Consider the following 24,805-nt stretch of genomic DNA (forward strand, 5'->3'; position numbering starts at 1 on the left):
TCAGTTTTCCTCCCCTTCTCTTTCTATATTTTAAGATTTTTCTACATCTTAACATGAAAAACATAAACCACAACTATGCCATCTGACAATTGGGGAAAAGTTCATGCACCTTTTTTCTTAATCACACAGGGAAAAGCCACTACAAGACACAACATCACTACAATAGAATTTTTAAATCTTACTTTGCTTTTTTCATCTTCCATTTTTGCAATTCTATTTTTCAAGACAATTTCCACTCCATTGGCTTTAGCATCTTGTTGCTTTAAAGCCTTGAAAGAATAAAAAGAGGATGTGGGATTTCAAGGGAATAATTAATGTATAAATATGCTAAACAATATTCAGTTTGTTCTCTTTTGTCTGATGATACATATAGACTTTATCTACATATTGTAGATTCATACTGTTCGAAATAAAATCTGACTCTGACATATACTAATCTGTGAATATCTCTGGTCCAAACATTGAACTAATTTCACTGAAGATCTGTTCTTTTCTTTTATCGGAGGGTACCATCCACCATATTGGTACAGAGCAAAAAAGGTTGTATATTAAAAGAGGTCAGAAGTGACAGATTTCCCATATGCAAGGAGTCCTCATTTAGCAACCACTCCTTCAGCAACCATTCAACTTTATGACAATATTGAACAAATTGTAATTACGACTGGACTATGTATTTATGGCCATTGCAGTCATATGATCACAATTTGTGATCTTCCCTGCCAACTTCTCACAAGCAAAATCAATAGGGAACTCAGCAGGTAATTAGAAGTGAGGGTTATGTGACATCCTTGCTTAACAGCTGACATTGTTCTCATTTAATAATGGCAACCAGGGCTGCCATTGTTAAGCAACATGGTGATATGGTTGTTGTTTTTTTAATTTATGACTGTGTTACTTATTGATGGAACTTCCGGTCTCTATTAGAAAGTGTTAAATGAGGACTATCTATGATGTTTGAATCTTTGCTTCAAAAACAGCCTATGCTTCATGCACAGAAATACAATTCTTTGTACTGAGGTATGAACTGCAAGGAATTGCACAGATATTGTTTCCATCAAAGGATGATAGCTAAAGTAAAACCAGACATTGAGGAAATATCACTTGATGCCTACCATAAGAAAGTCCATGTGGCTCCAGTTTTCTCTCATGAGCTTTTTTGCAACTATAAATGCGTTACATTTAACAGAAACCCTCCTCAATTTCAGACCCAAACCAGACAGAGAAGGCACTAACTCTTTCTTTCTCAGCTATTTGTACATTCAAAATCATACTTTTAATGCATTGCTCTTCTTTCCAAAACACAGAAGTGATATTCCTGAGGAAAATAACAGATGGAGAGATATATAATCTTGCCAATTGTGCAAAAGGTGTCCAACTCTGACATTCAGCTTTAAGCCACTTACCATTGTTATATACGCCACGGGGGAGAAGAACTATAAAATTGTCACATGATTTATGGTTCCACTTCATAGGTTTTTTAGATATTTAGTTAAACACCTTAAAAGTTTGGGGAGCTAGAAAAACCCAACTGGAAGAGCTATAAAGTATACAAGTTCTTACAATAATGTATTAAAACGTAATGCTCAGTTCTTGGTGACTTGCCAAGGAGGACAACCTGCAAGATAGTAATATAAGTTCTTTGTGTATAACTCTGCCCTGAAAAAACTTTAATACTCGTATACACAGGTTGAACCAGCGGTGGGATTCACTTACCTTTCCTACCAGTTCGCAAATGTGAGTGCACGTGCCGCGAATTTAGGGTGCTGGTTATCATCTCTCAAGTTCTACATGGCCTGACGCTAGGCTATTTGAAAGCTATTTGTTACATCCACCTGGCCTACCAGGATTAGAAGGCAAGGTATATTCCTCAACTGTTAGGGATGTACATCAAATAGGACACAAAAAAGGGTCTTCTCGGTGGTGACTCCTTCTCTATGGAACATCATTCCCCAGATGTATAATCAGCTCCACCTTGTTGCTTTTCAAATAGGCCCTGAAAGTATGACTTTGTCAGTGGGTCTGGGAACCATGAATGAAGATGGAACTAATTAAGTGATTGATCTGATTTTGTTGCTGCCACCATTAGGAGGGTATGGTTTTTATATATATATTTTTTTTAATGTTCTAAGCTGCCTGGAGTCAACTCTGTATGAGTTGGGTGACCATATAAATTTGTTTACTAAAAAAGAATTAAAACAGAAAAAAAAAACCACAATGCAAGATAATGTCCAAATGCAATCTACGGTATTACCAAATATAATCACCATGTATAATTTGAAATATGTATTTCAAATAGATCATCTCAATCAAGGCAAATTTTTAAAAGTACAGCAACATGTTCCCACTATAGTAAAAGGTAAAGGTTAAGTTTGTATGAAGAACATTAACAAAACATTCACTACCAAGCATATATATGTTTGATAAAAAATTCATGGTTTTTTTTAAAAAAGAACAAGGTGTAAAACCTTGTAAAAGTTCATATTTGGGTTTGTAAGATATAGTACAGTATTAAATTATACATTGAGTTCCTGGATCCAAAATAAGGAAAAGCCCAAAAGCAATGGAAAAAAATTGCTAGACATTGTGAGAATCTTCTCTGCAGAACTTAACCACTTTCATTTCCTCTTTGCTCTAATCAATCACAATCTTTTACAATCATTCGAGGTAATTTAAAAAACGAAGGCGAATACCAGGAAAAAAAATCTCTGACCCAGTAAGAGCACATGAAGTTGAAAAGCTATTACTTTTACTAAACTTAACATGTGTGGTAGCTTTCCCCTCCTCTCTTCTTTTTAATGTGACCTCTTGAGAGAAATCCACTTTTTTTTTTCAAAACTGAAAGCATCAATCTCAATTAATCCCTAGTGATTTATACTTCTCTATATAATCTGCAATTGCTTTTCAGAAAAATGCACCCAGGTCACTACATTTATTAAAGCAACCAAATATGATATTAAACTTTTCATAGACTCTGTGAGACACCTGAGTAAAGTCAATTGAAAATGACGGCCACTAATTGCCCAGACATTTAAATTAATTCCAAAATTATAAGCTATATATTTAAAAACCCTGGCCTCTGAAGTACAGGGGTGGAGCAAATTAACTACCTCTCCCATATGCACTTTATGCATTCTCTTCAAAGAAAAGGTGGGAAAGACTTTAATTTTCTGTTCTGAAGCAAACAATAGCTCAGTTTACCTTCCCAGCACAGGCTCTTGTTCTCCTGAATGCGTTTTCATTCAAACACAGCTGATTATACGGCACCAGGAAACTGGCTACCCATTACATTACATTTACCCCTTCAAAAGAAAAGTATGCACTACTGGCTGTTAATAATACCTTCAATCGTTTAAATGTTAAATGTACCTGAAATTGTTTTAAGACAGCATCCCTTCAACTATTGTATAATTGGAACCAACACTCCTGGCTTCCAGCATGAGAAATATTTTTGTATAGAAGCAAAGTTACCAGATCTGGACTTGAAATTGCACTACATAGCAGCGGAGAGATTTTCGTTATTGCTGTGCTGTCAACCGGCAGTTTATTTGGATTTTGTGGTTGAAACCTGGGAGCCACACTTCATCAGTATCTGGTCAGTTTTGCATGACCTCTATTATGGGGGGAGGGGGGGGCACGAAGGAAGTCACCCCTTTAAATAATTAACTCAGGCTAGATTACTAACATAAAGCTCTTTTGCGGTTTTAAACATATACCAAGGCCTTTATGCTTACTTCCTGCAGGTGCACAGACATGTGTCCCAGTTGGTCTTGGCGTCTTTCTACCAATTGCCTTTCTGATCGGATTTCTCGTTCGATCTCTTGGAGTCTTCTCTCCACCCTCTCTGATACCTATATAAGCAGGCAGATGTCAGAGAAGAAACGTTTGTTACGATGTTTAAAAAAAGCAAACATAAATGCTCCAAATTCATAACAAGGGAAAAGGAAAGTAAGTACCAAGATCCAATTGCATATTTGATTTTATTCCAAACACTAACCGTATTATAAGATGTGCCTATTGTAGTAATATGAACCGGATAGTCCCCTTAACAAAATGAAACCAATATGGTTAACATTCTGGTTGGAATCTGTTTAACAGAAGATTCTCTTGCATTTTTTCACCAGCATAACAGGAAACAGGCTATCAGCAATTATTCCCTTTGCCCAGGTTTTGCTCTGACCTCATAATTGGTCTACTAACTTTCAGCACAAAATGAGAAATAGCACGGAGAGACTTCAGATATAAGGAAATTGCTGCAAATCATTTTATTTTGCATTGTGCTACTGGATCATAGGAACCTCCTTACCTTAAATAAGATGGTTAGTTCAGCTAGTTTTGGTACTAGATAGCAGAAGATCTTAAAATTATGAAACAAGACTTCTCCATTTCTATCTAGAAATGCAGAGTTTGAATCTGCAATGTTCTACAAGCAGTGAATATGCTGTGATTTAGTCTGTGATTTAGCCTGTTTTAAAAGCTACAGCTATACTTATTTATAATGAAACAGCCTTTATACTGCTAACTAAATGTCCATCAGTGGAAGAACACAATTTAGATATAACCTGAAATCTTACAATTAAGCTGCAGCTACTCAAGCAATAAGTTTTTACTAAGAAAATATCTGTTGTCCACTGCTACCAATTAACTGTCCTCCCTATCACCATTTGCATTAATAATACAGTGGATATGAAAACCAAGAATAGATGGATTAGGCTATTCTAATTGTTTATACCAAGTTCTGCATTTGTTTACTTGAAGTTCTAAGACTCTGAAAAATAATTTAAGCCAGAAGAAATCTTAGAAAACAAACCAAGCATAATATTTCTGTTTACTGGTGGAGCTTCATATCCTGCCTAGCACTTTGTCATTCCCCATATAATAATATTAAAACAAATTACTGTATGTAAAATAAAATGAATCCAGATATATAAGTTTGCACTTCAGTCTTTTTTTTTATTTCCACTGTTTTCCCTTTGGAAAATTACATCTATAGAGTCTGATGTTAAGGCATTGATGAGATTCTGATCTGCCTAAATTCAGCAAATTTATTACAACCATTTGCTTCGAAATTATATCCTGAGACATAGAAACTGGGTATTATTTTCATTTGCATTGCAACAGTATGGAGTATGAAAGCAATAATCATCAATCAAAACATTGTTGCACCAGGTCCAGTAAAGGAGATTCCCATGCTAAAGCTAGGTTATGCAGCTACTTCAGACACAAGACTGAATCTGTATTCCAACATTCACATCTGGATTCTGTTAAATTAGCAGGAAGAGTCTTTTGATATTGGCAGGAATGTACATCTCCTCCCAGGGCTGCTAGCTGTGCACATGTAGAATTAGATCAGGGCAGTAATGTGAAAAGATTGTATTTCCATATATCAATGCCAGTATATTTCCATACATCAGTGCCAGTTTTTTTTAATTGTTATTAAAACTTTCCTGAATGACAAATGAAGAAATGAATTAGAATAACATCTAACTTTTAAATAATAAAATATGACTGAATGAGTCAGGAATTTTATTTCAATTGCAATTTTTCCCTTCAATTTCCTAACTTTGTAAGATAGAGGGAGCACTCATGTTTGAGAGGAGTTTATTTTTTCCCTTTATTTATTTGCAGACACTACCCTCTAGTGGCAAGTAACATTTACATGTTTAGCATGTCTTTAAGCTTCCATTTGCACGAGTGTTTTTCAAAGCTCACTAGAAATGATATGCTGCTGCCTAGTCTACCCTGTTTCCTATATAAATTCATTTAAATATAAAAGTAAGTTTTCGTACAGTGGCACTCCTAGTGTTTAAACCTATTTTATATACTGTATGTTCTGCTGCTACTTGGTTTTAGTAAAAAAATATATTACAAAAGATGCAAGATCAAAAGCATTTTTCTCGCTTTTCTTTTTTGGGGGAAAAAGACATTTAAAAATATCAATGTACCAAAGACTTAGTTTTCAAACATTGAGAGAGGGGAGAGTTCATCTGTTCTGAAAAAGGATATGGTCTGCTCTTCCCTTAAGAAATCATCACTGGATCTCATAAAATTGAACTATTTTTGTTTAGTCTTCATCTTCCGATTTTAGAGTAGGTTATTAAGAAGATGATTGGCTTCTGTGGTAGCTCCAGAAGGCCCTGGAGTTAATGGCTTATCTGGACCATTTTCACTCATGTTTTAAACTTGTTATAGCACTGTAATGTTCACACTTATAGATAATGTCATTCAGATCTGGAATGTGGGAAACACAGTCATTTTGCCCTCCATGACTCTTAGCAGCCTTCAACATCATGGATCATGGATACTTCTGATCCATATAAGGAGAGGAGGAACACTGTTACTTATTCTTCTTCTTTCTTCAAGGCTGCTTCCAGTTGGTGACGGTGAAGAGAAAATCTAGCTTCCGATTACTACTATTCAAGTTGCCTCAGAGTTTTATTCTCTTCTGTTCAACATCTACATGAAGTTGGGATGGTCATTCATTTGCAGAAGCCAAGGTATCCGAATAGTGATGATGCCCTATTTAGATCTCCACCCTGTGATAACCATGTCATGCCATTAAGGGCCTTTCCTAACGTCTGAAGGCTGTGGGGATTTGAATACGGAAGAACATATTATACCTCAACCTTGGTAAAACCAAACAGCTGTGACTTTTGAGGCTTCCTGATGCTGGGAATTTTCTATTTTTATTTCTGAATAGAGTTGCACATCCCCTGGCAGAGTTGGCACACAATTTAGAGCCGTGATGGCGAACCTATGGCACACGTGCCAAAGTTGACATGCAGTGTCCTCTCGGTGGGCACACACCGTCACCAGCTGCTCTTCTGGTTTCTGGCACGCTAGCCAGCTAGTGTTTGCGGGTGCCAGAGCACCAGAAAATGCCCTGACAAACAGCCAAAAAAAAGGCTATTTTCCGGCCGTTTCAGGCCAAAATTGTTTGAATGTTGTTTGAAATTACAAACAACAGGGAAAAAATGAACGTTCTTCAACTGCTATAAGAACAAAAAACAATTACTGATGACTGATAATGGATCCATAGGATTCCCGCCATAGTAAAACTATTAGTAAGTCACCTCAAGCAATGCCCACTAACATAATGGGTTTGCTTTTCTCCAAGGCCTACACGTATTGATCTACGTGATCTACTTGGGAAGATTTAATCTCATTTGACTAAATCCCCCATTCAGAAAAAGAAACTTATATACCTCCGTAAGTACAGTAGGAAAAAACATAAATGGCTATGTTTGATCAGAAATGGCTGAAATTTAATTTTTATGAAGGGGCAATTTGTGCTGAACTTCACATAGTGCAATAAATGTCAAGTTTTTAAAAATCTATTTATTACTAAAACTCCCTGTTTCTGTGATCTTTAACTGGGAAAAAGTGTGCTCATAGGGTAATAATTTTTGAACCAAGGTACTTCAAATGGACTTATAGAAGTCTGGGCCGCATGATTCCTGTGGAATTGAAATTTGGCAAACTGTTTATGACATAAAAATTATCATAAAATATGTTATGACATAACACAAAATGCCATAACATATTTCCTGTGCTGATGTTTGACTGTATTATACAGTTCAACATGGGTTATTTTCAAGGCAGATACATCTGAATAGATCTCAGCTTTTCTTCTGAAGAAGAAAGTTCAGTCACCAGGTATAGTAAATTAAATTCTTTCTTTCTAAAATCTAAGAGGTTTTGGCACAGACACAAGCTCCATTTTTTTCTAGCACTCCATATTAAGATGGATGGATGGATGGATGGATGGATGGATGGATGTACGGATAGATAGTTCACAACACACACACACCCTATTATTGAGTTTTTAATATCCTTACCGTTTCCTGCCTTTGCGATTCATCAAGTCTGCCAGATATATCTTCTAATCTTTTTTTAATTTCAGCATCATTTCTTAAAATAAAAAAAGAAAAACACATACTTCTTGAAAGTATACCATGTACTACATTAAGCAAATTAATTTCTATCTCTATTACAAAATTGCAGTAATTTATTTTCAAAATATGTTATTGTTTCAGAACAGGATGTGTTTTGTTTTGTATTATCTCTCCTCTAATGAGAAGGGACCCCAATAAACATCAAATACATCAAATAATGGAACTTTAATAAGCTAGATGAAGAAGTAGTTAGATGGCTTAATTCTGTTCTAACAACCTAGAAACTGCAAATGTTTCAGAATGAAATGGCCCACTTATTGGCAGGTGTTAATCACTGTTAGTATATTACCCTTATATTGTGGGCCCTGTATTAGTTGCTAATAGGTTTGGGTACAATTCAAAGACCTGTTTTAACTTATAGGTTCTTTATGATTTGGTGCCTGTATACCCCACAAGATTGCCTTTTCCAACCAAAGTCCACCTGGAGGAAATTGCTAGTAGTATCCCATTTTCATGAGCTAAGGCCAGAAAATGATATTTTTAGTTATGGCACTAGTACTGAATAGGTTCCCCTGAAACAAGACTAGTCTTTTTGGTAATTGATTTCTACAATCTGTTTACAGACTCTATTCAAGATAGCTGATGATTATTAAAGCTCTAAATAATTTGGGATCAGAGTAAAGCAAGCAACATCTCTCATATGTATCTATCCAGGCATTCTATCAACTGCTCTTCCCAAAGCTGCCAAGTGAAGTTTACGGAGGAGTTTTATAAAGGACAAGGTTCTATGAGGGACGGGAGTTTCCAGCTGTATAATTGCAATTTTAAAAAATACCTTCCCAAGGAAGGTATATTTGCAGCCACTTAGTATTATATCCGAATCTTGCTAAGTTATTTCTCGTCAACAAGGCATTTTTGTATGCTTTATTTTAATAAGAAGTGCCCACATTACATCGGGAAATTGGCTTTGATATATGTTATTTTATTGCTTTTATCGGATTTTTAAATATTCCTATAACTTTTGTAATGTGCCAGAGAACTTCTGTTATTAGTAGATGCAATAAAAATAACACATAATATAGTAAAATGACTGAACAAACCATCAAACATCAAGTATTTGTTCCCAATGTTATACACTCAAGTTTCTCCACCAACCAAAGTCATTCTTTCATGTCATACCGATTTCTTCTTGAAAGTTCTCTGGTGAGGTCTTCTCCTAAGCGAATTTGTTCACTGCTGACATCTCTAAGTGACTGGTGTAAAGAATGGAGCTGCAGTATGAATACATACAGAACATAATTAGCTGTTTTAAATATATTTTTCTATCACTTAGTATATTCAGTATATTTTTCAGTACGCTTTTCAAAATACTGAAAGGTACAAAACAGCTATAAAAACAATAATTAGAAAGAAGAATATAATTATTAGATTTTTGTATCTTTATATATTAAAATTTATTCAAATTAGACCAAAGGACCTGAGTCAATCCTATGTAACTAGTTCAGGGCAAAATTTATTAAAATGTTTTAGTACTTAGTTTTCTTTTTCAGAATTACTTAATATCCAACAGATTTTTGTACACTCTCATTTTTCCTTTACTCTAAAAATGTATTACTTTTTTCCAACATGTTATTCTTTTTCCAATTACTGAAAGTACTTTTTGAATATCTGCTAGCTGAGATTTAAGCCAGTAAATATTATTCACCTAAGAATGTCTTAAACACTCTTAAACTATGTTTTATTATATTGTTGTTGCTTACTGTTCTAAATTTCTCTCACCTCTCTTCAACTGTCTTGTTACGTTATTCTTAGATTGATAAATCTCAAAAGAATATTTCTATATTAGCATTGGACAGTGACTGTTTTAAACATTTTAAAATACACTAGCTATTCCAGAGCCCATTTTATCTAAAGTCATTAGCCAAAATTACTTTTACTCTTTAACAAAAGAAATTACAAATAGTAACAGCAGAAAACATTACTCAAAGTAGTAGTGCAAGTAATTCTTAGATTACAGCAGTTTTATATTCAATTATTCCTATATAATATGTAATAAATGTATTGGATTACACTGATAAAATGTAGTATCACATTTAAAAGCTTAAAAAAATAGTATTAAATGTAGTTTCCTTAGCAATTAACTAAATATTTCACCTCTTGCACACTGAAAAACTACATTTAATGAATTATTTTTAATAAGCTTAGGACATACCACTAAAATTAAAAATATACTGGATACGAATCTGTTATTGGGTATGTGTAGCATTACACAAAATAGAAAAAACATTTTAATGGTTCATTTTTGAGAAGAATTTGTGTTCTCTTCTCAAAAGAAGATGATTTTTAGAACACAGTAATAATAGTACCACACTAGAAAATGCCGCATAAGCTTAGAAGTTCTAATTGGCATTGGCTGTTTTATTTTGAAATGCAAAAAGAGAAAGATATAAATTTTAAAAATTTGATGCTTTAATGCAGTTTCAGTTTGCTTTCTTTTTTTCATATCATTGTGATTAATAATATGGAGCAATTGTCCTGAAAAGATATACAAAGTCCCATTAGCAAACAGAATCTACAATATACAATTCAAACATTCTAACAGTTATCATATATATAAGAGGGACAGACAAACACTAGCAATCAGATGAGGGGGAAAAAATCCTTCATTTCACAGCAAGTGGATAGATTCAACCACAGTTTCAGCTGAGTTAATATTAGCATCTTAGATCAAGCCAAATCCAAAAAGCTAGGAAATTTCTGGAAGCCTGGCACTCAGACAAATCAGCCATCAACAGACACATTCAGATAAATACTTTTATACACCATTGAAATGAGATAATAAAAAACTAAAAATGAAGCATAACAACTAGAACACATCCCCTTCAGTAAGCACACTCAGATAAGCAAGAATTAACATCAAACAAACTTTATGCAGAAGACAATGCTCCAATCAAAGAGGTACCACACCCACACCAAAACTGGCAGGGCAAGCTGCTATATATCAATCCCCATGCTCACTCACACCGATGATGTTATCTAGTTGAGTAATGAAGCATCTCCAAGCAAACAACCAAGAACTTCACAGATAGATAATAATTCTCAAAATCTACTTCAAAAAGTAGCTGAATTATATATTTCACTATAATTGGTAATAAAGTAAAAAGGATTTGTAAGAAGTGGTTAAAGTGGTTACAGGGAAAAACATGAACTTGTGTGCTTTTAAGAATACTTACTCACCTGGTCCAATTTACCTCGCTGATCAACAAATCGAACAGCAGATCTGGACCGTCGCTGCCTGATACCTAGTGTTGCACTGTAATCTCTGAGAGGAGAGGTAGGCTTGACATGATGAACTTCTTCACAGAAAGAAAGATAGGAAAATCAGCACAAATTTGTCCTGAAATACAATTTAACTATGAAGAACTGTTTATTCATCTATGAATCTGCCAAGACACCAGTATTAATCTGTTCAAATATTATATTTTCCACCATACTTACAGGTATTACATTATGCACACATAGCTACTACAAAGTAAAATTAATCAATAAAGAGTTTGTTATATTTGCTATATAAAACTGTAAATGTCTATTCAATAGTTCAATAGGACGTCCACAGTTAAGTGAGTATATGATTACAGCCTGAGGTTCATTAAATATACCTGGAGATCCACCATCCAGGTCACTCGCATACAAGCTTGAAAGAGATGCGCTTCTTACTCCAGAATTTCTCAATAAGCGTTGGTTCTTCAGTTGGCCCACGGACTCTTCCAAAGTTTCTTTAAGCTGTATGAAAATGGCAACTTGTTAAATAGAAGACAATTTTCCTTCAAAATGCACTAAAGAATAGAAGAGAAATAGGAATTTATACTTTTATAGATTCTAATTACTAAATTCAATCAGTAGCTGCTTACATTTGCAATGGTTTCTGCCTGCTCATGGTTATACTCTCGATATTGGCCCAACATCTGATCCACATGTCTTAAATTCCAGTTTGCATCCTTTAAATATGAGAAGAAAGCATAAGTAAACTACAATCCAAACTATAGATACTAAATTGAAATGAGGGTTAAGTGAGGGAAGTCAATATTCAAAACAAGCAGTTTGTGTGCTTTTCTTACCAAATGTGTAACCTTAAAGTCACAACCAGTTTAATGCCCATTGATATTTATGTTGTATTTATTTATTTATTCAACTTTCTTACAATCATCCTAGGGTTCTAGGCGATCCACATCAATATAGTTGTCAAAAGTGTATTAATTTGTACTTGCTCTAACCCAATGTTTCTCGACCTTGGAAACTTTATGATGTGTGGAGCAGTTCCCAGAATTCCTCAGTCAGCAGTGGCTAGGGAGTTCTGGGAGTTGAAGTCCATACATAAAATTGTCACTATTGAGAAATGCTGCTCTAATAAATTAACCTCATAATCTGCCTAAAGCTACCCTGTTTCCCCAAAAATAAGACCCAACCAGAAAATAAGCCCTACCCCCCCCCCAAATAAGCTCCAAGATCATCAGCTATACTGATACAATTAGTACCGCATTTCACCCAAAATAAGATCTAACTAGAAAATAAGTCCTAATACATCTTTTGGAGCAAAAAAAATAAAATAAGACCTGGTCTTATTTTCGTGGAAACACACTATAACCATGTTGAATAATGTGGCAGTATTCAGAAACCTGCATACCTTACTGTTTCCTTGATTGTAGATAATTTAGGAATATTAATGAACCAAAAAGACTACAGAAAGTGAACTTGTATTGAGCTAAACCACTGATGTGTGTATCAGTAGAAACTATCTAGAAGAAACTATTTAATAGAAACTATTAAGACAAAAACTTGTCTCAAGGGTACTTTTTCAAGAGACAATTGGACTTTTTGGTTTTACTTTGAAGATGTTTCGCTTCTTGGATGAGAAGCAAAACTTCTTCAAAGAAAAACCAGAAAGTCCAATTGCCTCTTGAAAAAGCACCTTTGGGACAACTGTGACTTGGATGACTGAGAATCTCCATAGACATAAACCTGTCTCAAACTTTCTCAGGTTTACCAATGACCGAACCTGGAATCTTTTGCATGTAAAGTACATGCGCTATGACCATGTTAAATCCAAACACAAAAAAACGATGACCTCTCAACACATAGTTCCCCATTATGACCTATTTTCTTTCTTTCTTTAGTTAAAAACAGATACTGAATTATATCTAAATATGGAGGGATATAAAGCATATATAATCAGTCGGACTTCTCACTTTATATTCAAGTTGTCTTTAAAAAAATGTGTGTTTTATTATAAAATCATCTTGGCCATTTTTATAAAAAGGCTATGTAAATATTTATAGTTTAAATCAATAAATCATTCTCACTTAGCAGTTTTATGACTGTTCAAAGTTGTGATTGCACTGAAAATGTCATTTTATGACTGGTCCTCACCCTTATAACAATTGCGGCATCCCCACAGTCACATGATTGAGATATGGATGTTTTGCAACCAGCAGGCATTTCAACTATCACAGTGTCCCACAGTCATGGGATTGCCATTTGTAGTGCATCCCGTCAGTGGGGGGATTCCAATTTTTTTTACTACCAGTTCTATAGGCATGGCTTGGTGGGTGTAGCAGGGGAAGGTTACTGCAAAATCTCCATTTCTTCCCTATCAGCTGGGACTCGGGAGGCAGCGAATAGATGGGGTGGGGCCAGTCAGAAGTGGTATTTACCATTTCTCTGAACTACTCAAAATTTCCACTACTGGTTCTCCAGAACTGGTCAGAACCTGCTGAACATTACTTCGGTATCCCTTCCTTAAGAGACCCTCCATAAACTCAGCCATCCTTGATAACTAGTGTTTTGTCTCTAACTTGGCCTTTTTGAGAGGAACATTGAAACAGTGGCTAGATTAAATCCAAACAAAATAGAGTGTCTTAATACCCATCAAGATGTTCTGTTCCAGACTAGTCTTTTAATCGGATGCCATTTTTTGAAAAAGCAGGTCCAAAATTTGATGATCTTCCTGGATTTATAGCTGCTGCTTTATGGACTGATAGAGGTTACAGTCTAGAAAGTAGGCTCAACTACTACTAAGTAAACTACTAAGAATCAGACCAAACAAACAAACCTCTCCCAGGCTCAAGACAATTATCTGACCATATAGAATTAGAATCCTTCCTTGTAATTCTACAAAATTGTTTTTTTAAAGTAGACCATTCATAGCAACCTGCAAAGTATTTGCTAAAGTGTGAATCTTCTCTGCAACATCTTCAGTTCCATGATTTCGGATTCTCGTTGCTCTTATAGGACCCCTTCTTCCAATTCTATGACGAATGTTATCAGAGTCGCTGGATGAATCTGCCATTGGAACCTTAAGGGGGAAAAAACTCATATTAGTAAAGTTCATTACATTTTATCAATTGCAATATCATATCACCAAGAAACAAACTCAAAAACCATGTTGACCTTGCTTGGTTCTCAAATACATCATACATACATACATACATACATACATACATACATACATACACACACACACACACACACACACACACACACACACACAATTATCATCCTCCTCACTTTGAGAACACTTGAAAAAGATATTGAAGGACAGGTAGATTCAGTATGTACAAGATCTATTGTTTATGCATAACCTAGACTTTGCCATTTCCTTAATATATCACAATCTCATTAATATGTGCTTGCATTAATAATGATGACAAAACCTACACAAAATTTGTAAAGTACTAAAAAGCACAAGTAACACACTGTGAGCAAGGTTAATTTGAGGCATACCTCAATGTTGAAAAGATGGTGATTAATCACAAGGCTCAACACTATAAATCCTGCACATAACCCAGAATGAAAAGTCATATTTATTTTGTCTTGTTTTGAAAGAGTAAGAATTTCTAACAAACTGATTTTTTCTTCTTTTTATGACCCTATAGGCCCTTAATTCAAAATAAAGTCAGGGAGACTGGAGGGAGTGGAACATTTACTGACCAGATGCTCTTTCTGACACCAATGTTGAGTTCACAGCAGATATTTTTTTTCTTTGTGACCTAAGAAAGAAACATCTGTTGCTACAGTACCTAGGATTGAACTATCAACCTTTGAAGTGGGAGGCGAATGTTTTCACTACTAGACCACCATGCCAGTCAACAAGTTGAATCAGTATTTACACTGAAATGTCTGAATTTTGACCATTGTTCACAGGATTGTAGAACAATCATCTTCAAAGCAGAGGTGGGTTGCTGCCAGTTCAGCCCGGTTCGGTTGAACCGGTAGTGGAATTCAGGCCTGGGTCGCAGAACCGGCAGTGACCCAGGCCTGACACGCCCCCAAACCGGTTCCCTCGCCACCGCTGATGTCACCGTCATATTGGATTTTAGTGACTGCATGTGCGTAGTTCACTGTAAATTGTTCTGCGCATGCAAAAGTAACTTATGATCGGTTTTCATATTCCAACTGTTGCAGCATTCCCATGGTCACTTGATCAAAATTTGGATGCTTAGCAACTGATTCATATTTATGATGGCTGCAGTATCCTGGGATCATGTCATCACCTTTGTGACCTTCTGACAAGCAAAGTCAATGGTAAGTCAGATTCACTTAACAATGTGTTACTAACTTAACAACTACAATGATTCACTTAACAACTGTGGCAAGCAATGTTGTAAAATGGGACAAAATTCACTTAAGTGTCTCAATTAGCAACATAAATGCTGGGCTCAGTCATGGTTGTAAGTCTAGAACTACCTGCATTCTTTCTGCCTGACCTTGTCTCTGTGTGTTGGGTGGGAATGTTTGAAAGAAATATCATAGTAACCAATTGTTTCCAGACTGTTATCGTTATGACTCTCAAGTTTTCAAAGATGTCACTATACTTCCTTTTATAGCAGTTCTGAAAAATCTTACATATGTAAACTGTGTGCACTTATCCAGACATGTAATATCATTATGCACATACATTAAAAGTTTATATTCACACATTATTATGGTATAGCAAATAGTAATTTGTCCTAAGCACCTGATAATCACGATAGCAAACCCTAGGCATGAAGGGAGATTTCTAAAAGCTACTATTTTTAGTACAACAACTCCAAAAACAAAAACTTCATTCAGAACCCACATTATACTAAATAGCAAAAGAAAGTCTCATTACTTTACTGCCAGGATCAGTATTAAAAGGAAAAGTTGGCTGAATTGATCCCATTCATTCAGAAATAAGGCAACCCAGTTAAGAGTCTCTTTTTCTCTGAAACAGAATTGAACTGATTCTGCTATTTGCCACAACATATTCTTTATTAGTTTATAAATTAGTTTATATATTCACAGAGAGTGAAGGGATCATTTTGGCCATTCAAGCAACTTCTTCTCCATGTAGAAATCAAAATTAAAGCGTCTCTGAAAGATGGTTGCCAGTCTCTACTTAAATATCCAGTGAAGGAGGAATTTAGCAGCTCTCTCACCAATCAGTTTAAAGCCAGAACTTTCTTTCTGTTAGTAAAATGTTGTGTAATATAGAATCAGAAATTTGCCTTCCTCTTTCTTAAATCTATTATCCAATGTCCTATCTCTGAGATAGGATCATGAGAACACTTCTTGGCCTTCTTTTGTGTGATAATCTTTCCAAAAACTGATCTTATACCCAATCAGTTCTCAGAAGCTTACTGATAACATTATTTGAAACACATTATCTGTTCCACAAATGCCCTGAACTACAAAAATTGAAATATAATAGAAGTTACACATAAAGTCAGGAGTAGTCATTTTAAAAATGCATCTTTGTATGTAAAACATCAATTTTAAACACTTTACAGTATTCCTTAAAATGTAGATTTCACTTATCCATTGAGCGAAAGAATAATAGATACTTGACAACAGTTTTCTTCCTTTCCCTATTCAAGTTTCTACTGAAGAATCATATATACCAGGGCTCTCAAGCTTGCGGCCCGCAGGCTGGATGCGTCACTTCCTGGCCACGCCCACGCCCGGTTTAGCAAAGGGGGAAAAAGTCCTGATATGTCACATAACGTCGCTGTAATGATGTTTGACACCCATGATGTATATATACTATGGTACCTCTACTTTGCAGATTGTACTAAACTAAGTAAAAAGCTTTGACCTGTTCAGACAAAATTTATCTATAAACCAAACTTTAATAATGTAACCAGTGACTTTTATTATCATGTATTTCTACCATAATATTGTAGCAATACAATTAAGATCTACCTTAGAGCGGACCCATGGCCAGACAGGGGATTCCAAATCAAGGCCAATACTCTAGGGCATGCACCTAGTTCCCATAGCACTTCTCACAAAAAATAGGGACATTTTCAAAATTGATTCATTTGAATTGAGAGCAGTAATTCCTATCTTTGATAAAGTAGTAAAACAAATTAGTGAAAAGGCTAGTCTAAAACAATACATGCATCATTGCAGATCTTCAAGGTGAAGAAACTCACCTAAGTTGTCAGTGAAATTCACAATCCTCCAGAACAGTTTACCCCCCTAATCACAGAACATCACAATTGCAAATCAAATATAGACAGAATAGTAGGGGGAAAAGCCACACCCTAGCAGACTATTAGCAAAAAGATACTTAGGAAACTTTAAGTACAACTTCTCCAAACTTCAATCAACAGGAAAAAGGAAGTTGAGTCAAACTAAGAACTATGGGGAAGATTTATATATGCTGAGCCACTTTCAGTTCAGTCAGCATAAAATTAAACAGAATGCAACCGTTGAAAAAGTAGGTTGAAATGGAGCAAGGGAAAGCTTTGTTATAGTAACCAGGACTAGAATATATTGTGATTCAGGAGCAAATGGATCATACCCATTTTTACCTATTAAATGTAGAATATTATCAGCTTATAGGCATAGTTCCCATTTCCATCCCAATACAGCACAAAGTACTGTAAAGGTTATCAAACTGTCTTATCTGCCAAGGGAGGGAGGGAGGGAGGGGAGGGAGGGGAGGGAAGGAAGGAAGGAAGGAAAGAAGGAAGGAAGGAAGGAAGGAAGGAAGGAAGGAGTTTAAAATCCATTTAATTCAGTGGTGATATGCCTTAAGACGAACATGAGCATATACATTAAGGCACTGCTAGAGTACATTTTTTCCAGAAAACAGGATTAAGCCCTCATCCAGAATACTGTTAAAAATGCAAAGATTTGTCTCTTTTCAAAATTAATTATGACTCATAGGTCTCAACGGTATCACCTCTTTAACATACAGCATATCCCTTTGCAGCTTCACAGAACCATATGGATGGAATATACAACTGAAAACAGAAACACTTAGGAACTGTCACAAATAGCTAATACAGAATCATATCACATGAATAGTCTTAAATAAAATGAATAAGAGCAAATTCTTCCAAATCAGACAGTTAAAAAAAAGTTTTAGTTTACAAGCCACAAAAAATATATACTGTATGAAGTTCATAAGTACAAACATAATCTGAAGACACTTTTCATTTTCATTTTGCTTGAAATCCTTCCTATATTACGTTGCCTTAATCATGAGTACTCTAAATCTGTTTACTCTAAATGCACCTCAATCTGCACACCTCATTTTGTCCAATGGCTCTTCCTCCTAACCTGGAAGATACTGTACAGAATTGCCGCCTCCCCCAGTGTAAGGCTGCTGAAATCAAACAGGGTTTATTATGAGTCATGATGGTTAAATTATTTATCACCTCTTAAGGATGATAAAAGGAAGAGGCTGGGCAAAACATGAATCACCTACTTTCAGAGGATAATCAGAACTGCAGAAAATTGACAATTACTGCCAACCTGCCTTCCATTCAGGACCGGTACACTGCACAAGTCAAAAAGAGGACGGTGAAACTATTTACAGGCCCCTTGCATCCTGGACATAAATTGTTTCAACTCCTACCCTCAAAACGACGCTGTAGAGCACTGCACACCAAGACAACTAGACACAAGAACAGTATTCCCTCACCACTGTCAAACTATTCATTAAGGCTGCATTACTATTACTATTAGTCTTCTCCTCGTTTCTATCACCAGGCTCCTCCCATGTAGGACTGCAGGACTGTAACTTTGTAGCCTTACAATTTATATTGATATTGATTGTTTCCTGATTACTTATTTGTATCCTATGATTATCATTAAATGCTGTACCTTATGATTCTGGACGAATGTATCTTGTCTTTTTAGGTACACTGAGAAGATATGCACCAAAGACAAATTCCTTGTGTGTCCAATCACACTTGCCCAATAAAAAATTCTATTCTATTTTGATGCACATAATCGGGCTGCACAACTGTTATCCGTTTAAAGCGTTGCAAAGTTTCTTTTGTCCAGATACTATAAAGACGCTTTCCTGGCCGAATTTCCGTCACCCGAAACTCGGGTTCCGCCAGCGTAAGATCACGACCGATCCCGATCGCACGATCCAAGGCAATGGCTCTCTCCACCCCACGCCTGCGACGAAGACACAAGCGGATGCACCCACTCCGATTCTCCCATTCCCACTCGCTGTCATAACATCCCCACGCTTATTTCCACACTGGGCCCCGGACACTTCTCTGATCCCGCGACTAACCCGTGCCTTCTCACATGAGAATAGTTGTCAGGAAAAAAGCATGACTCCCGGACGCCTCCGTCTCCAACTGTCCGACACCCGCCCAGCTGCCGCTATGGCAACTTGAACTAGCCGCCCTGCCACCGAGAGAGAGCGGCCTCGCAAGGCGCCAGTGCCCCTCGGGCGCCTAGCATCCTAGGAATCGTAGTTCGAATGTCCCGAGGCACCGATTGTTTCGAGTCGAGAGGAAACTACAGCTACCAGAATGCTCCGCGACGAGCCGTCTAAGGAACAGTCAGAAGCGCCGTTCCTCGTTGCCGAAGAACCAGTACAGCAAGCGGTAATAGAGAGAGTCAGGTTGCGCCTGTTTCTTAAAGGCGTAGGCACTTAATGTCAGCTCTGCGTGGTTTTTCCCAGTCATATTCCTTACAATTATGTTGCATTACAACGAGCTGTCCCAAAAGCTGAAAAGAGGTGATCGGGATTTTATTTCAAGCTGTTTGGAACGCACTGGGTAGGAGAAGAGTGAAGTACACAACCACATCACAAATAGGAGCAAAACACAAATTACAGATGTTGTTTTTGTTTTAAAACATGGGAATGGGTGGGATTGGTGATGGACGATGTTACTTTTATTTCCAACAATTTCTGGCTTTTCAATAAGACAAAGAAGGAAACTTAGAATATTAGAAGCAAACAGTTTAAGAAATGAAGTTAGCTAGTCTGGAAATTTGGAAATCCAAATTCCTAAAGCACTCCAGACAATTGGCTGGCCAGCCTTTGCTTAAATACACCTAGTGAAGAGCAGAACACCATGTCTTATATAATTGTTGAAGTGGACATAATTGGAATGCTGTTGCTGTAACTACAGCACAGGTGCATAAACTTCTATTTATCAACCACTAACCCTAATCCTACTTGGCTATGAGACCAGGACAGATGACATAAATGGCCATAACCGATGGTGTGTGAAACTCACTGGAGAGCAAAAAGCAACTTCCCCCCCACCCCTAACATTCAGAGGAAATATGCCGTCCTGTAACTAGAATCCATAGACCCTGCACAGCTGCTTCAATCTCTTTCAGTTGTTTTTTATTTTATTTTCAATCATCTTTGTTTGATATGATAGCTGTATTGCTTAGTCTATAGGTCATATCAAAGCACAAGGTTCAGACACATATTGCCAATAAAATCTTCTACAAACAATTTAAAATAAGAGTAAAGTAAAATACAATAGTTATGGGATAAGATACAATATAATTTGATACATAAATAGAATAAATAGAATAAAATGACATAAAATTATATATCAGTGTCATCCTTACAATCATCTTTGTTGATTTTTCCAAACCTGTTTAATTTCTCTAAATAATTCTAATTAGACCAGGGGTCAGCAAACTGCGGCTCTGGAGCCACATGTGGCTCTTTCCTCTCTCTGCTGCGGCTCCGTCACCGGTCGGTGCCACAATTTTGAAAGGAGCTTCCCGTTGGGGGGGGGGAGCACAGTGCCAAGAGAAGACTCTATGGCAAAGGGAGGGTTTTCCAATTGTCTCCACAATTGATAGGGCTTTTGCTTATGACAGAGGAAAAAGTACGCCACGCTAGGAAGAGACTCTATAGTGGGGGAACTGAACTTCTGGTCAGCTCCAGAATTGAACAGGGGGCTTCCAGTTAGGACCTTTGTGGCTCCCGGTGTTTTCTTTTCTTGGGAAACAGGTCCAAATGGCTCTTTGGGTGTATAAGTTTGCTGACCCCTGGACTAGACTAACCCAGACTAAACCCCACTATTCCTGATGGGCTGTGACCAATGCAAACTAAAGGAAAACACTTATTTCCTATAATTTGGAAAAAGGTTACAATTTAACTCCCAAGGTAATGATTTTTCCCCAATAGCCTATTGTATTCTTATATAGTGTAAATTTAAAACAATTTTTAAATCCGCTGGCATTCAGTACATCATTTAAAAAAACCTAAATCTCTAATGAGCATCTATGGTGGACTAGGGACTGCTCTCCTGGTCCTGCTCCTGGTCCTAACTCCAGGGCTTTAACCACATTATAGCCTCATAGTTTTGTCTAAAACCTTTTTGGATTACTGTATGCTCTGTGTATGGAAGAATATCCAGGCATCACTGCCTTAACTTAAATTGTAATTTGGCTAGATGGGGTGAATACCATGAGACCATAGGTAGAGCATATTTTCTGTTTATGGGAGGCTGGTCCTGGAACATTGTCAGGCAGCTTAGAAGGATCACAGCCACATATGATTCAGAGGACATGGCAATGGCAGTGTGTGGCCTACTGTATGGACTTACTATATTAACTAATTGAATTTTGTGGGAGCTCCTGAGAAACAGACTGACTACCTGGGCTGGGTCTTCACAATATGGTTGTCTAGTTTATGGCTCTGCAGATTGAACTAAATTTCATTTTAAGATAGCTAGTCATGCAGATTCAGCCTGTGTGGTTAGATTACGGTTAATGGGTTGGGAAAGCCCAGAAACTGGACCAGTTGGATAAATCACTGTAAGCATGTAATGCAAACGTTTCCAGTGAATCACTAATTTCATTTAGTGGAGGATTTGGGTAAACGCAGGCGTATCTTTTTTTTTTCCTATTATTATTAACCGCCTTCCGCACTAAGAAGAATTTAAAAAGCGGAATATAAATAGGTGGTTTTGGGCTATAATTAATTTTGAACTAAAGCGAATCGATAAGCAGATGCATTAACTCGCGATTTCACGTACTTCTTGACGGAAAGCTTTCGACTCGGTGCGATCTGGCTTGTCGCCACTAGATGGCAACCGACCGCCAGCCTTGAAGGCACTGCTGGCACTGATGTTGCTCCAGAGTGTCGAGCGGAGTTGCCTTCTCTACCTGCCACTCGGGCAAATTGTGGCGCCTTGTCGTCCAACCCTGATGGGACTTTGGAGGGTTCTCCGCAGCTTCTGGCCGGGTGTTTCAGAAGGCGCTGGGCGGGAGAAGAGGACGAGAAAGGATCACATCCTCCTTGACAGCGACCGTCTTCTCACTGAGCTGCGAGTCCCGGTGAGGATCAATAAACAGATGTAGTTGGTATCTATACTCCTGTGTTCAGGATGGTGTTTTTCAACTTTGACAAGTTTAAGTTGTGTGGACTTCAATTCCCAGAATTTCCCAGCCACTGTACTTACTGGGGAATTCTGGGAGTTCAGGTATCTTAAAAGTTGCCAAGGCTGAAAAAAACTGACCTAAAAGGATGGAGAAGTGGGGAAAACCTCCTATCCCTTAAAATAGAGCTGGTGTGTTTGTGGAGAGTTTCCATATGAAGAGTTGCTACAACTCTCAAAAATCTTGGTATAGTTGGAGCGCAGAGGGCCCAAATGGCAACAGGTGGATATTCAGCCTGGCAGGTGTCTTCACAATTTTATCTCCCTGAGGGCAGGAACTTTCACCTGATAACTGTCTGACAGTTATGCAAGCACAAAAGCTGCTTGCAAGTCTTAATAAAGAGAAAGAAAAAAGCACCTTTGAGTATTCCTTGCTGTGTTGTGTCTGGCTGAACTTAATTTTGGTTGGTATATAAGATAATACTATAAGATACCATTTTCAGAATTTCTAACCGATGGCATTATACATTGGGGAATAATGTTGAGATTCTCAATTGTGTTTAGAAAAAAATATACTGGTAAGTTCCCCCCCTCCCCGATTATTGCTAACATTGAAGTGCAAATTATATATCCATTAATAACTTTTGGCAGCAAACCTATGTTTAAATCTTACTGTTCAATATAATAGCAGTTAAATGATATTGGATTGCAAGCAATCCCAAGTTTATAATCATATCATGTTTTATTTTTTTATTTTAAATTTAAGATAGTAGTTCTAATTAAAAATGTTCAGTTTTCATCACTTTTAATTGACAACAAATGTGATTGTTCATACAAGTAATGAATAAATTAAAAACGCTGGGCAATTTTTAAAAACTGTTTTCTCCTCTCTTTTTTTAGGTTATTCTAGATACAAAAGGCATATAAGAAATTGTTTCCATATGTTGAAGTTTCATAATCTAGTATTAGTTCAAAAATGATAAAACCCAATATTCTATTTATCACAAATAGAATATATTCTTTATTTTTGAAAATGTCCATTATAAGTGAATTGGAAAGTCTGTTTGAGATTTATAACTGCAATATATTGAGCTATAATTTATATTCATTATTATTTTTTCATTGGAAATCTCACATGTCTTTTCTCTTACTATTCATTTCTATATTTATTTTTATTCATTTATTCAATTTCTATATAGAAATTTTCATATAGAAAATTGATGACTGATTTTCTTTCCAGAAATATTGCTGGTTTTCAGAAATACTTAGCTTACTGTTAAGATCACTCAATAATTGATTTCTTTAACTTGCAAATCAGATTTTAAATTGTTTATAATTATTTATATATTTTGGAATTGTATGCTTTATTCTAAACAACTATATTTTTGAGTATAGGTTTTTTTGTCTATTCTAATGTTGCTAACAATGTTGTTAGAGGTTTTATCTGCACATATTCAAACCAGCTTACAACTCTGTTTCACCTTTCATTAACTATTCATCCATATATCATATCACATTTCCTCAAAATTGAATTTCAAGGATTCAAGTCTGAGGAAAAGTTCCTCGGCCTTGAATCCTTGCAATTCAAATGTTCAAAATATCAAATTCTCAGATTTTCAAATACTCAAAGCCTTGAATTTGAAAATAAATAATCCCTGCTTATGATTTGCAAAATGTTTGAAAATAAATTATTGCATTGTTTAATTTGCAATATATTGCAAATAATTTCTCAATCGGCTTTCTTCCTCCAAAGCAAAGGATTTAATCCACTATCCCAAGTGTTCTTTATGTAGTTTCTAGTTGTTTGATATGACAAGTTTTCCATGGCTGGTGTCATAATATAATCTCAAATCAATACAGCTGTGGACAGTGTAACACAGCAATTCTGACATCCCGTTTTTATTCTTGAAAAAGCAAGACTTTCAGGTCAGATTTGTGGGAGACGTGCCAAAAGAGACAGACTACTTAAAAAAGAAAATGTTCAAGTTATAGTTAGGCAGTATGAGTATTTTAATACAACATACAGAAGCCTTGTTCAGCATTCTGGAAGGCATTTAGTTGATTGAAAAGGAATATGCTTCCCAGAAGCCCGTGTAGTAGAAACTTACTGTGGGATTTTGAATGGCCCAGAACTTACTCTTTATGTTTCAGTATGTTTATTATTATTTTCATCTTATTTTAATGTCCAGTGGGTCTGGAGCAGAGGTGGGTTTCTACCAGTTCGCACCAGTTCGGTAGAACCGGTTCGTCAAATCTACCGAACTGGTTAGAAGAGGTTCCACCAGTGGA

General features: G+C 36.3%; 2 protein-coding genes across 4 annotated transcripts in view; one reads left to right on the plus strand and one right to left on the minus strand.

Annotated features, from left to right (window-relative positions):
- Nucleotides 1–19,588, minus strand: part of CEP128 (centrosomal protein 128) — a 184,917-nt gene extending 165,329 nt beyond the window's left edge. The window contains exons 1-9 of one of the 2 annotated variants that reach the window (XM_032232414.1): nucleotides 19,450–19,588; nucleotides 14,101–14,244; nucleotides 11,804–11,890; nucleotides 11,552–11,675; nucleotides 11,130–11,248; nucleotides 9,072–9,163; nucleotides 7,836–7,908; nucleotides 3,732–3,848; nucleotides 183–269 (exon numbers count right to left, since the gene is read on the minus strand). In XM_032232414.1, coding sequence (XP_032088305.1) covers nucleotides 183–269; nucleotides 3,732–3,848; nucleotides 7,836–7,908; nucleotides 9,072–9,163; nucleotides 11,130–11,248; nucleotides 11,552–11,675; nucleotides 11,804–11,890; nucleotides 14,101–14,238 — 837 coding nt within the window. In that variant the 5' untranslated portion in view covers nucleotides 14,239–14,244; nucleotides 19,450–19,588. The remainder of the gene's footprint in view (nucleotides 1–182; nucleotides 270–3,731; nucleotides 3,849–7,835; nucleotides 7,909–9,071; nucleotides 9,164–11,129; nucleotides 11,249–11,551; nucleotides 11,676–11,803; nucleotides 11,891–14,100; nucleotides 14,245–19,449) is intronic. The other variant, XM_032232421.1, reaches the window with a different exon arrangement.
- A 2,728-nt stretch (nucleotides 19,589–22,316) lies between these two features.
- The window catches only part of TSHR (thyroid stimulating hormone receptor), a 39,804-nt gene continuing 37,315 nt past the window's right edge, over nucleotides 22,317–24,805 (plus strand). For both annotated transcript variants that reach the window (XM_032232008.1, XM_032232091.1), the window contains exon 1: nucleotides 22,317–22,475. The gene's annotated coding sequence lies outside the window, so the exon portion shown is untranslated. The remainder of the gene's footprint in view (nucleotides 22,476–24,805) is intronic.

This window comes from Thamnophis elegans, chromosome 1 (genome assembly GCF_009769535.1).
Source record: "Thamnophis elegans isolate rThaEle1 chromosome 1, rThaEle1.pri, whole genome shotgun sequence".
In the NCBI taxonomy this organism is placed as follows: Eukaryota; Metazoa; Chordata; class Lepidosauria; order Squamata; family Colubridae; genus Thamnophis; species Thamnophis elegans.